At 43.6% G+C, this 13,876-nt stretch overlaps 1 protein-coding gene across 1 annotated transcript in view; it reads left to right on the top strand.

Moving 5' to 3' along the window:
* Positions 1–13,876, top strand: part of Col6a5 (collagen type VI alpha 5 chain) — a 100,610-nt gene that overhangs the window by 44,826 nt on the left and 41,908 nt on the right. The window contains exons 21-27 of the mRNA XM_052730626.1: positions 208–270; positions 2,116–2,178; positions 3,134–3,196; positions 5,415–5,477; positions 9,305–9,355; positions 9,477–9,512; positions 12,957–13,019. Coding sequence (XP_052586586.1) covers positions 208–270; positions 2,116–2,178; positions 3,134–3,196; positions 5,415–5,477; positions 9,305–9,355; positions 9,477–9,512; positions 12,957–13,019 — 402 coding nt within the window. The remainder of the gene's footprint in view (positions 1–207; positions 271–2,115; positions 2,179–3,133; positions 3,197–5,414; positions 5,478–9,304; positions 9,356–9,476; positions 9,513–12,956; positions 13,020–13,876) is intronic.

Genomic DNA, 13,876 nt, shown 5'->3' with positions numbered 1-13,876 from the left:
TGGACCATTCTCATTCAGACTATCACAGTTTGTTTGAGTCAATTGTTCTTCCCACCCTCATCTTTATGAAAATTAGAAACATGCTTGAGTTCATTCCTGACAGTTGGAAAAATAAGATCCTAGGCAGTATAAGGACAGATGAACCAAATGATCTACTTGAAAACCATGCAGAGAAAAATCTTAACACTGGAAACTCTTTGTCATTAGGGGGAAGCAGGAAACCCGGGGCCTCAAGGTGCACAGGGACCAGAAGGACTGCAAGGCCCACAGGTATGCTAGGTATTTCATAAATGTGGGCAAATGGTATGGAGCCATTCTGGTGGGAAGAAAGCAGGTAGCTCAGTATAAAAACACACAACAGAGGGGCTGGAAAGATGGCTTAAGAGCACATAATACCTTGCTGAAGACTAGAGTTTAATGTCCAGCACCTAGGTGGAGTGGCTCACAACAGCTTTTAACTGTAGCTCCAGGGGATCTGATGCCCTCTTCTGGCCTTCTTGAGCACCTGCACTCATGTGTGCACGTGCGTATGCGTGCACATGCACACACACACACACACTTAAAAATAAATATATTCAACTGGTAAAATTCAATTCACAACCGTCACCTTGTGCATCTCCCATGGTGGGAGATGATCCTGATTTTTTTATTTTGTTCCATCAAACTTCCTCCAACATTTGCAGTTCACTAATGAGCATTGAGGGGGGAAAGTGTGCTCTGTGCTCACCTTGCATTGTGCCTAGGGAGTGAGTGATTAACAGTTTGTATTCAGAAGTTTTCCTGTGTCCTGCCCTGTCTGAGTCCCACAGTCGCTCAGACCCAAGTAAACACACAGAGGCTTATATTACTTGCAAACTGTACAGCCGATTGGCTCAGACTTCTCGCTAGCTTGCCCTTACAACTTAACCCAACCCATTTTTATTAATCTATATGTTGTCACATGGCCCTGGTGTCACTGGTCTGTGGGCATCTTGTTGCTCCGTGGGTGGTGGGCTAGCATCTCCTCTCACTCTCCTTTCTTCTCTCGTCTCTTCAGTTCAAATGTCCCCCCTAACCTTATTCTGCCTTGCCACTGGCCAAACAGCCTTATTTATCAGCCAATCAGAGCAACACATATTCACAGTGTGCAGAAAGATATCCCACAGCTCATTATTATTATTATTATACACTGGGTTGCCATCACTCCCCCAAATGCCATTCGTGACACTGGTGTCAGAAGTCTGGGGATCTGTCTTGTCTTATTCCTTGCCTCGAAGAAGCCACATCATCCCTCGAGGATGGCTTTGCCACACCTGTGTGTTGAGTCGCCATTGATCCCACTCCATGTTGATCTCACTTTAAACCTGGACTTGTCTGAGAGAGTCTGTGTAGTAATGCCTATTTTTAAGACCTTTCAAGAACCTCATTTTTCTTCTAGAAAGTTCCAGGTTAAAACTAAAGTAATTTAGAGTCTCCTGAGTATTTCTGAGGTCTAGTACAGGTTGAGTAAATCATGGGATCAATCTAGATTTGTCCAGATGTTTCTAGGGCTGGGTGTGGGTTGGCAGTCATTTAGGTGCTCTGGGATCCTTTGATGCTAGTGACTTGAGGCTCACTCAGTGATTTCCTGGTAGGCAGGGTCCATTTCACTTCTACTCTCCCTAGTTATGTGAGAGAACTATGAGAGACCTGCACATAAAACATGCCAGAGAGAGGAACTTTTGTTCAGGGGGCAGAAGACTGCTGCCATGTGATCTTTAGCGCCAACTTGAAACAACTGGTTCCTGTATTTACACATTGAGAAAGCACTTCGGACCAGCCAACCATCACATAGATACATTTGATGGTTGTTTGTATCTCCATGGGTTTATTTATTCCCCTTTTGACTATTTTTATTTCTCCCTGTAGAAGAAGGATGAGACTCTTATGCTGAGGCAGGGAATCCCTTAATAAGATCTGTGCCACTGTGTCTGGGCTTGTCCCCAGTTATTCTTCTAAAAAAAGACTTAACTCATCAGTAAAGCTTCTTGGAGAGGCAGACCATTGCTCTGCCTCCACAGGGGTGTTGCAAAAACATCTACTAAGAGAGTGAGCTTCACTGACGTCACATTGTATTGTTGTCATTATTACAAAAAGGGGTCCAGTGGAAATCGTGGCGGGAAAGGAGAAAAAGGAGGTCAAGGGCACCAGGGACCTCAGGTGAGTGACTTGGGGACTCCTGACCTTTTGTCCACTTACCGCAAAAGGCCTTAGTGCATCATGCGTTTACGTCATCCATGGAAGGTTTATTTCATTTTTTGAGTTACTGAAGATACATTTTTAGCCCGGCTCGGATCCTTTATACCTCGCTGGCTCATTCCTCTTTCTCCTTCGGTGATTTTTTACTCTGAAAGCACAGGCTCACTCACTCCCTCCACTCAAGGACACATTTGGAAGACTTAAAAATGCAGCCAAATGGTGAGCATGCCCACTCTGAATGGATCATTCTGCTTGCACTTTTAGATTTCCTCTGTGCACCTGTCTCTCCACTGACCACAGGCATTTGACTGTATAAAGATCTGTGCCGAGTTTTTGAATTCAACATTTGAATGAGGTTCCCCAGTGAGGAATGAGAGTTTGGATGGCCGTGGGGGTGGGGGGTGGGAGTGGGGGGGGTTGTAGGAAGCACTTGATTCTATTGAGTTCTTCACTCCTGCCAGCGAGAGCTCAGAAGGCAAGGGATGCCTGAACGTGCTCAGTTATATCTTTCTAGCAGATTGGTAAAGAATGTTCATGCCCAGTTTTAGACTGAGAAATTGGAAATATGCCCTGTACTCCATGATGGATGTATCTGTAGTTTTGTGGAATGTGCATGTGCAGAGATGTGTTGCAGGGAATTCCCCCTCACTTGGAAAGAATGCTGATAGAGTCAAGGAAGCTTTTAGGTCCTCCCCTCCCCTCCCCTCAAGATCCCACACGGACCAGTGAATTCCCGGTGGTTGCGGAGCCATGGTCCACTGCTTAGGTTACCCTCTCTCCCCTGGCTCGCTGCCTTTTCTGTTAAGGAGGCCTTCAGGGACTGTTGGGATGATGTGAATACGTGCCATGTTCCTACTGGGCTTCCAGAAATTGCTACAGTGTTGTCTTCTGCATCTCTCTTTCTCTTTATTTTCAGGGTGCTCCTGGGCCAGCAGGATCTAGGGGGAGCATTGGAAGACCTGGGCTTTGGGGGAGAAAGGTAAACATTATTTCTCACTGGTTTCAAATACTGGGAACAAAAGCTGTTACATTTTCTCCTGAGCTGTGTGAAAATTCCTCACTTGACTCAACCCAAGCACCATGCTCAACCACCTCCGAGCTGTTAGTATGTTCTCTCCCGCCCACAGAGCAGAGAATTCCTTACTGTTTACCTCTCTCTAGGGAGCTGTCCTGATTACAAGGAGAGAGTTAGCTGCCCATCACAAAACACTGCTGAGACACTCTTCAGCTCCTATATTCCATGAGCAGGAATGCGTTCATTAGCTGAGATGAGTGGATGGATCTGAACTCTTTTGTGTGCTTCTTTTGGTCTCACCCAGGCCTGCCATGGCTAAGGTAGCTGTGGTGGAGATCGCCAGAGTCAACTACTGGCCTCACGTCCACCCAACTCCTCTGTTTTCATCCTTCAGGCTCTGGGGTTTGTGTGGCTACAGAGGAGTCCTGCTGGGTTTTCTACCCTCTTGTTAAGGCCTCAAAACTCTTTCATACTTGAGCCAAGGACCTATGGTTTCTTTTTCTATGGGGTTCAGGAAACTATGTTGTCATTTTTCCATTGGGAAGATCTTCAGTCTTTGCTACTGATACAGGACTGGAATGGTAGCTCAGTTGGTAAAGGGCTTGCTGTACAACATGGGGACCCGAGTTTGATCCTCTAGAACCATGTGAAAAGCTGGGTAAAGAGGTGCTGTCCAGTCAATCCAGCTGAATTGGTGATTTCCAGGTTCCCTGAGAGAGCCTGTTTCACAAAATAAAGTAAAGAGTGACTGGGAGAGGCACCTGGTGTTGACCTCTGCCCTCACACACATGTGCACATGTGTGCATACACAGTTCTGAACACACACGTACACATCACCAAGAAAAAAATCCAAACCCAAATGGAAGAGTTCTAAGTCATAGTGTGAGATGTGTTAGTTGACATATTGTGGCAGTCATTTCAATATATGCATATGTACACATGCTATCATGTTGTCCACCTTCAGCTTACTTACAGTGTTATTTGGTTGTAACTGAAAGTTCTCTTGTGTCCTGCCTGGGCCCTGTGGTTGGGACAAATCTCTCCCACCCACAACCCGCAGCTGCTTGATCCCAAATACACACACAGAGGCTTATATTAATTTTAACTGCTCGGCCATTAGCTCAGGCTAGCCCTTACACTTAAACTCAGCCCACTTCTGTTCATCTATAGGTCGTCACATGTTCCATGGCTTTACCTTGTGCCATTACATGCTGCTTCCTGGACAGCAGGCTGGTGTCTCCTGACTCAGCCTTCCACTTCCCAGCATTCTCCTCCTCTCTCTTTGTCCCACCTATACTTCCTGCCTGGCTACTAGCCAATCAGTACTTTATTTATTAACCAATGAGAGCAACACATTCACAGCATACAGATATCCACAGCATTTGGCCATCAACCCTGGACCAACAGGGAGAAACGCTCAAAGCCTTTTGCATTTTCCCCTATTTAATTCCAAGGTTTCTCAGCTCAGCTCCTTCTTGGCCCCGCCTCCCTATCCTCTTCTCCAGAACCGACCACTCTCCTCTCCTGGGGTCACTCGTGGGCTCCCTTGCTCCTTCCACAGCCCCCACAAGGTGCTTTGGGCCCAGCTTCTCAGTGTCTCCTTGGGAAGCCTCCCTGGACCCTCAAGTCTCTTCGCTTCTCTCAAAGCAGCCCCAGCTTCAATGCAGAGGTTATAATTGTCCACCTCATTCTTTCTCTTTCTAACCATACTGTGCTTAGTAAGGGTAGGACTACATTTATCATATTGGGTCATTCATTTTCCAGAGCAATAAGCAACTATTGTGTGAGTGAATACATTAGCAAATGAGTCAGTTTCCCTAGAGTGAACTTTCTACCCTTACTTTTCCCAGTCTGTTGACACTAGGAGAGCAGGAAACATTGTGGTATGTATACACAATGGAATACTATACAGCCTTAAAAAGTCCTCAGTTGACACTAGGAGAGCAGGAAACACTGTGGTATATACACACGGTGGAATACTATATAGCCTTAAAAAGTCCTCAGAGGTCAGCCCTGAGCTATGTTCTGCTACTCTCTGGGTAGACGTATTGTGTCTTTCACCCTAGCCCTACTGAGTGCTGGCTGCCCACTGAGGACCTTGTGTCCCCTCATTTAGTGGACAGAACTGCCTGCAGCAGGTTTGACTTTGCTGACCTGAGTGTTTTCTCTCTTCTTTTACTAGGGGGAACCTGGAGTTCCTGGAGGCCCAGGACCAGTAGGACCCCCTGGGCAGCGAGGAGAACGGGTATGAGGCTTGAATACTTGGTTCTAAGGCAAGGGGAAATGGGGGGCAGTGTGGGCTCCAGCACCCGGGGTAGGAGGATATGAGGCAGTTCTCCATCTGTTGCTGACTTGCTGTGCACCCGGCCTTTTTGTCGTGTGTGTGTGTGTGTGTGTGTGTGTGTGTGTATGTGTGTGTGTGTGTGTGTATGTGTGTGTGTGTGTATGTGTGTGTATGTATGTGTGTGTGTGTGTATGTGTGTGTGTATGTGTATGTGTGTGTGTGTATGTGTGGGGGGGGGTTGGAGGAGATGAGGTGAAGGCAGAGAGGAACAAGTGAGTGAGAACAGGGCGTTTCAGTATTTTAACAACCAGCGAGACCGTGTAGTTACATTTTGGTTGAAAAACAAAACAGCCCATCTCTCTCCCCTTGTAAAACCCTAGGGTGACAGAAAGCAGAGGAATAGGGTCAAGAAACAGGCCATTGCTTTTTAAGGCTCACACTCAGGCCTAGTTGCCCTACTGAACCAAAATCTCAGTATAGGAACAGCCAATACAAGGAGGGTTACTTTATGTTAGCTATAAAATTATATGTAGATATTAAATAGTAGAAAATTTACCAAGTATAGCCAAACTATGGAGTCAACCTCGAGTGCCCATCTGTGGATGAGTGGATAAAAACACTGTGGTATATCTATGTGATGGAATACTATTCAGGCTTAAACATAATAAGGGAATCCTGTTATGTATACGACATGGTTGAACCTGTAGGATGTTACATAAACTAAAAGAAGGCTGGGAGAGACTCCGATTTCAAAACAAACAAAGAAGTGCCCATCTGTCTGTGATTCGGCTTTAAAACATGAATACTCAAAAGTAGAAAGTGTGAGAGCCAAAGTTACATTTTAAGTTTTAATTACTATGCCATAGAGATCCATGAAACAAAAAACACCTCTGATCTGCAAGTCCCTTGCCCAAAGACAGATAGTTCCTGAAATGCTGGAGGCTATTGTTTATGTGAGATAACAAGTCACAAGTTTTCAATCCCCTAAACAAGTTTGTTTGACCCATCTGCTCCATGAGCTTGATCACATGTGGGCAGGATGTTCACAGGCAGGAAATACTTTAGGATGTCTGCTTGTCCCTGATTGGACCATGGTTTTCCTTCTTAAGCCCTTGCAAAACTTGATTCAGGGCCATTTTTTTTTTGGGGGGGCCGGAAGGACTAGAAATGAACCTAGCCAGAGCCCATCCACCAGTATTAAATACTGGCCAGTATTGAAGCTTGCTTCAAATGTGGCTTTAAACTGTGGTAGTGGTCTTATTCTTGATTGGTGGGATTAACAAAAGAAAAGAGGAAAATGTAAGTTTCGTAGGCATGAAAATGGGAAGTGATGGAAAAAGAAACATTACCATATTTGGCCATTTTGAGATACTCACGCTTAACATCCTAGACAGAGTGAAGAGAAAAGCAGCATGACTCAGTTTCCCCTCTTGCTAGCAACTCTTTCCCAGGCCATTGTGTTCTCTCAATGTCACTTCAGTAGTTTCAAAATATTCCTCTGAAGGGCACCACCAAGTCTCTTTGCCCCTCTTTCCAGTATGGCCTCAATGAATAAGTCTCCTTCTATGCTTCTCACTACTAATTTGTCTCTTTGTGGAACTTGGCTTGGGCACATTCTTTGTTTTTGACTGATCTCTTATTATTAGATATTTAATTTATATAAATATTTCCATTTTATGCTGTCATAAACAACATACCAATGATTTCTTTTGGAAGGGCCTGGGGTCTGGGGATAGACTCCTGGGCTTCATGTGTGCTCAAGGCTCTACAACTGAGCTACACCCCTAGTACCATAATTAATTTCTGTATAGAAAGTTCTAGAATTTTCATAGCTAGGTCAGATATGCATACATTTAATTAGGGCTTTGAAATATGTTTTCAAACACTCTTAGAAATGTTCAAACATTACATGGACCCATGGATTACATGCAGGAGTTTGGCTGTTTTAGGGTCTCCACACCAACAATGGCTATTGTAACCTTTTCTTTTTCCTTTTAACCACTGCCAAAAATGGCAACTCATTAATTGTTTCAAATTCAGTTTTTTTGGTTATCAGTGAGAGTGAACCTATTTCCCCACTAATGTCTTGCCAGAGTCCAGCTCCAGCAGGGGTTTGGGTCCCAAAGAGGAGGTGTAGGGCAAAGGAAGGAGACTGACCCAATCGGAGGGTGAATCAGGATGGCTGCTGCTTTGCTGAAAAAAGGCTACACCTTTTATACTCGTGATTGCACAGTAGTTTAGACACAGCAAGATTGGAAGCAGACCTAATGATTCCCGGATGAAAGCTGTCATCAGCTTTATCACAGCAGTTTTCAGCAAGAATCTAAATGCCTATTGTCCTCTAATGTCCTCTGAGGTTCAGTAACCCTGCCTGGTGCCCTCTTACATTTCCTCCTGCATGATTTCAGTCTCTCTGGTCAGGAGGTGTCACACACTGAGTCCTGGGAAACAAACCTGTAAGAGTGATTTTCATTTGTCAAGGGGCACGATACACCGTTTGCCCCATGCAGCATAAGCATTGAGCTGTTTCCTAATTGTGTTCCTTTGTGTCTTAGTCTTACTGTATGGGACTGATCCACTCATGTGCCCCCCAAAAGGAAGGTCCTGATGTCTTACTCTTTTTCCACTATGCCATACCATTCCGATTCCTCTGTACTTACTAACTCTTAAGTGAACTCTTGCACTTAATGGCCTTAGGCTCTGGATTTGGACCTTTGTTTCCCTTGCTAGTGTGTGTTCATCCATGGGACCAGGTGTGTCAGTCAGTAAATCTTTAACTTCTCTATTCTTGGTGTAATGGGTGTGTGTGAGGACAGGGGGGGATACTGAAGGTGGGGGGTGGTGGTGGCATGGGGTATGTGTGTGTGTGTGTGTGCGCGCGCACGCACAATTGGATATTCTTGTGTGCAGAGTTATGCTATGTGGTTTCATGGTAGTGGGGAATTTTTCAAAATAATTATTTTGTCTAAAGGGCCTACTATTGTATACATCCTCATCCTCCACAGCAGCCCGCACACATTTCTGAAAGGAAAAGGCATAACTCCTATAACACATAGTGAGAATCATTAAAAATGAAAGTAAAAGGATACTGGAGAATTGTGATCTGCAATGTAAAAATGCTGGAATTCTGTCAAGCAGCAGTGGTCACCATGTGGTCCACGCCAATATCTATTGGCCATTTATAGTTCTTTTAAAAAAGATGTATTTATTTTAATTTTATATATTAGTGTGAGTGCCTGTATGTATGTCTGTGCAGCACATGCATGCCTGGTGCCTGTGGAGGTCAGAAAGCATCAGATCCCCTGGAGCTGGAGTTAAAGAGGGTTGTGAGCCACCTGTGAGTGCTGGGAATTGAACCCAGGTCCTCTGCAAGAGCAGCCATTGCTCTTACCCACTGAGCCGTTTCTCCAGCCCCCATTTATAAGTCTTTGGTTGGATTCCTCAGTCATATTTTTTTGGATCAACTCCTAATTTTCCAAATAAGAAGCTGGTGAATGTACAAATTCAGAGTGACTATCCTCTGACTCCTGCAGTGTTTGTAGAGTGGAGCTGGCCAAAGAAGTAGGAGAGTACACAGTAGGAAGTGAGGGGCCTGGGACTATAGCTCAGTGGTAGGACCTTTGCCTAGCATACATGAGGCTCTGGGTTCAATCTCCAGGACAGGGGAAAAAAGACGTCAGGAAGTGAGGCCCCTCCCACCCTCCCATCCACAGCTCTTATTTCCAAACACCACAGTCTCCCCATGGAGACAGCTTTGGAGAAACTGAAATGAACTAATGTGCTTGCAGGGAGATCACAGCATCCCAGGCTATGGCCAGACAGGAAGAAAAGGAGTTAAGGTAAATATGCAAAACAATTATTTTCTCAATCAATAAATCAAACCTAAATATACCCAGAAGAAATGATGGTGTGGAGGAAGTGATCTGTTGACTTACATATGTTCTCTGCTGAAAATTACAGGGCCCAACAGGATTCCCTGGGGATCCAGGGCAGAAGGTGAGGTGCATAAGAATTTCTTCTTTTGCCATTACCATGGATGGCCTTCTTGAGAAATGAGATGAGCCATTGGTCTGAGTACAGCAGGAGGTGGGGAGGGGTGGGGAAGCTGGTCAGTGGCTTCCTCTGGGCTTCACTGGGAATGGCCGTCTTAACCCTGTGAGTCTTTATATTGGAAAAGATCACATCCTGCCTCGGTTGCCTGATACCCCACCTTCCTCCACTCCAGTGATCCATATCTCTACCTTGGCCCTCTAACCTCCTGGCAGCCTCTCTGGATTAGTTCTCTGGCTTGGTGATCTCATTCACCACCTTAGTTATTGTTATTAATCCAGCGTTATTTTGACTTTGGGTTCCTCTCACCTGAAAATCCCACCGTCCTCCTCAGTCATCTCCCATTTCCAGTTTCTTTCTGTCTGTTGACAACAAGTATCACGTTTACTAGATTTTTACCCTCAAAGTATAGTCTAATTATACTGCCTTCTTGACTTAACATCTTTCTTTTTATGAATTAAATTGTTTTTTTTATAGGTATATAAGTTTAGAATAGAAAAGAGTCTACCTTTGGCTTCAGCCACCCACTAAAGGTCTTGGGACATAGTTCCTACTGATGGGGGAAAAACTATGGATACTGGTTTACAATCAAAGACAACCAGGTTATTATTACTATAATAACTGTTGATAGCTGTTTTAGTTAGGGTTCCTATTGATTTGGTGAAATGCTGTGGCCTAAAGCAACTTGGAGAAGAAAGGATTTAGTTCATCTTATAGATTGTAGTCCATCATTCCAGGAAGCCAGAGCAGGAACTCAAGCAGGGCAGGAACATGGAGGCAGGAACTGAAGCAGAAGCCATGGAGGAACACTGATCATTGGCTTTCTCCTCAAAGTTGGCTCAACCTGCTTTCTTATACAATCCAGGACCACTTTCCCAGAGGTGGCACCAACCTCCATGGGCTGGGGCCTCCCATATCAATCACAAACCAAGAAAATGCATCACAGGTTTGCCCATGGGCCAATCTGGAGGGAACATTTTCTTAATTTTTTCTTCCGCCACAAACCCACCATAGAGTAGCTCAAGCCCACATATTGTAGCATCTCACCACCTGTATAAGACATGAAGCAGGAACTTAGGTGGAAACTCGAGCCGTTGGGCACCATTTATAGCTATAAGTTTTCCTGGTCCCACCCAGCTCGCAGCTGCTCAGACCCAAATAGACACACAGAGACTTATATTACTTATAAACTGTATGGCCATGGCAGGCTTTTTGCTGTCTAGTTCCCATATCTTAAATTAACCCATTTCTATTAATCTATAAGTTGCCATGTGCCTTGTGGTTTACCGGTACTTCACATCTTACTTCTCATGGTGGCAGTGGCTGTCAGCATCTCCTCACTCAGCCTTTCACTTCCCAGCATTCTCCTCTCTGTTTATCCTGCCTATACGATACTTCCTGCCTGGCTACTGGAAATCAGCATTTTATCATTTTATTTATCAATCAACCAGAGCAACACATTCAGAACATACAGAAAGCCATCCCCAGCACTTCTCAGATGACTCTAGCCTGTGTCAAGTTGGCATAAAAGCTGGCAGTCACAGTAATCTACCAAATATTAATTCTAGAAAATCTAAAAACACTTCAGAAACTCTAAGACTTCCCTGCTGTCATTTCTTAAGGCTTAGTGACTTGGTCACATCCCAGGGACCTGTCATTATTGTGCATTACCTGAGCTTCTCTGAGATCAATGGACAACTGTATCTCTTTAGGTACCCCTTCTTCTCAAGACAGGAACAAAGTACCAGAACCAGGGGACCCAGCTCTACCTCTCCCAACTAACCCCAAGGGTAGACTTCCCAGCAAGTCGGCATCTCCTTTGGTGCCATCGTCTTCCCATCAGGGTGCTCTCTAGAGGCTGGGTGGGTGGATCTCTTCCTCCTTTTCATGGGGGACAATATTTTCCTGAAGTACTTGCTTCCATTGGTTCTGCTCAGCATCTTTACTATTGTCACCACCCAAATGAGTCAAAGCTCTTAGTCTAGTCGGTGCTCGACTTAACACCTTTCAAATCCCTCGTTGTCTGTTAGATAATCTGTCTGCATGCTGTAGAGCCAGACATGCCTGTAATTTCAGCAGAGGTCACCCTCATTCCCTCTGTGCACACTAGGGTTCGGTACTATGTTTTCCCAAACTCCAGAACGGCTTTGTCCCCGTAAGGCCCCAGTCAAGATGAGCAGTCTGGGTCTAAAGTAGCCTATCTATCTAATGAACCATCTCCAGGAGAACATCTGAGAAGTGCTTCTTGCTGATGGACTACCTGAGACAGACAAGAGTTTAGGAAGAGATTAGAAATGACTCTCAGAAAGAGAGTTCTCATTACAGAGGATCTATTTTCCGATTTATTGACAAAGGGAGACATGTAACAACTTATTGATCAATGTGAAATGAACATATTATTAAGTAACTACTACCAAAGTCAGATTGAATTTCTTTAAATGAACCTTTATGCTTTCAATTTATTTTTACATCTTCAGTTACTTTCTTTTTTTTCATTAGTTCTTTGAGATTTTTTTACAGTGTATCTTGATAATATTTACCCCTACCCCAATTTCTCATAGATCCATTCCCCTTTCATACCCACCAAACTTTGCCCCATTCCCAATTAAAAAACCCCATCAAGTACAGTCTGCACTGTTCTTACACTCTTAGATGTGTGGCCTTCCATGGGAACAGGGTCAATCTACCTCCAGTGACACCCTTAGAGAAAATTGACTCTCCATCTCTCAAAAGCTATCAACTGCCAATAGTTCCTTAGCTAGGGGTGGGACTTCCTCTTTACTCTTCCTTCTACCCCATGCTGGGGTTCTGTCCTGGCTTGAGTTTGAGAAGGTCTTGTGCATACTGTCACAACTTTTAAATAAATTCTTAAACTTAAAAAATGTAGTGTGTTTGCAGAGGGAGGGATGTTACCACAGGAGTGCTAGCATTACAGATGTGCACCACTACATCTGGCTGTTTTTACATGGATCCCAGGGGATTGAGCTGAGGTCCTCAGTCTTGTGCCACTAGCACTTTTTCCAGCTGGAACATCTCCTTATTCCAAGATTAATATTTTATTTTTACCTTCAACTTTTCAAGAAGTAACTCATAGAACTAGGAAGTTATTCTTTAATACTTTAGGTAATCAATATTTCATGTTTTTCTAGTATATTCTCTGATTGTTTTTAGCATCTGGAAGGTTATTGAATTGATATTTATATATAAATATTTGGATTATTAGAGTATTGAAAATAGTTTTAATATCTAACGCTACCATGTCAAGATGCATTAATTGCTATATTAGCCTTCCTTAGATAATGTTTACAAGATCAGTTTAAGTATTGATTGGAGAGAATTTTTCCATTCTTTCATAGCAAAGATTTTAATGTCTTGATCTGTCTGAATCAGGGTGATGCTGGAGATCCTGGAATTCCTGGGGGACCTGGACCCAAAGGATTCAAGGGACTGACTGTAAGTGGCCCATATTCTGGAAAGAATAAACCTTTTTTTGTAGACCTCATCTTTCTTACTGTGATAGTAAGTGTGGATTGTTGATTCATTTCAAGGGCATCTTGAAAGCCACTCACTAGTCATGTGACCTTTGGCACACTTTCTTAGGGCTTCTATTTCCAGAATATCAGAACTGAAGCTAGTGACGCACACGGTCGCTTTCTGCTCTGCAAGTCTATGGTTCCGTTATTTTTAAGATTTACAAACTGGTGATTGGTTGTTGGAGAAATACCAGTGCCTTCAGTCTTTTGGAATTGAAGCTGATATCTTCCTTTTGTCCCAGGGGGCTGTCTGATGATTCCATTATCCATTATCCACAAGGTGACTGGATGGATATTGTTTTAAGGGAGGTATGATACTGAAGTGTTCTAATTAGCCACGAAGAGTAGAAGACTATGTTTTCTTAAGTACAAATGACTGAGACTAGCATCTTTTTATTTTAAAGTCTGAGTGCAATGTCACAGTCACTCTGCGCGCATGGGAGAGATGTAGTTCAAGAAGCCCTTGGCATTAAGCTGCCTATAGTTTGTTAGTATCTCTCTTTTGAGTTTGGGGAATAAACATAGTCCTCTCATGTACCATCTTGTATGTGGGAAGTCATTTTTATTATTTGATTTTAAAATGTTTATTTATTTTATATTTTATTGAAAATAGATTTTTTGTTCATATAATATATCCTGATTAGAATTTCCATTCCCTCTACTCCTCTCAATTTCTTCCCACATCCTCTCCATCTAGATCCACCTTCTTTCTGTCTCTCATTAGAAAACAAACAGGCTTCTAAGGGAATATATAATATAATATAATATAATATAATA

Source organism: Peromyscus californicus, unplaced genomic scaffold, assembly GCF_007827085.1.
Source record: "Peromyscus californicus insignis strain IS unplaced genomic scaffold, ASM782708v3 Scaffold_11__1_contigs__length_118956290, whole genome shotgun sequence".
NCBI classification, from domain to species: domain Eukaryota; kingdom Metazoa; phylum Chordata; class Mammalia; order Rodentia; family Cricetidae; genus Peromyscus; species Peromyscus californicus.
This window is presented reverse-complemented; position numbering and strand designations above follow the sequence as displayed.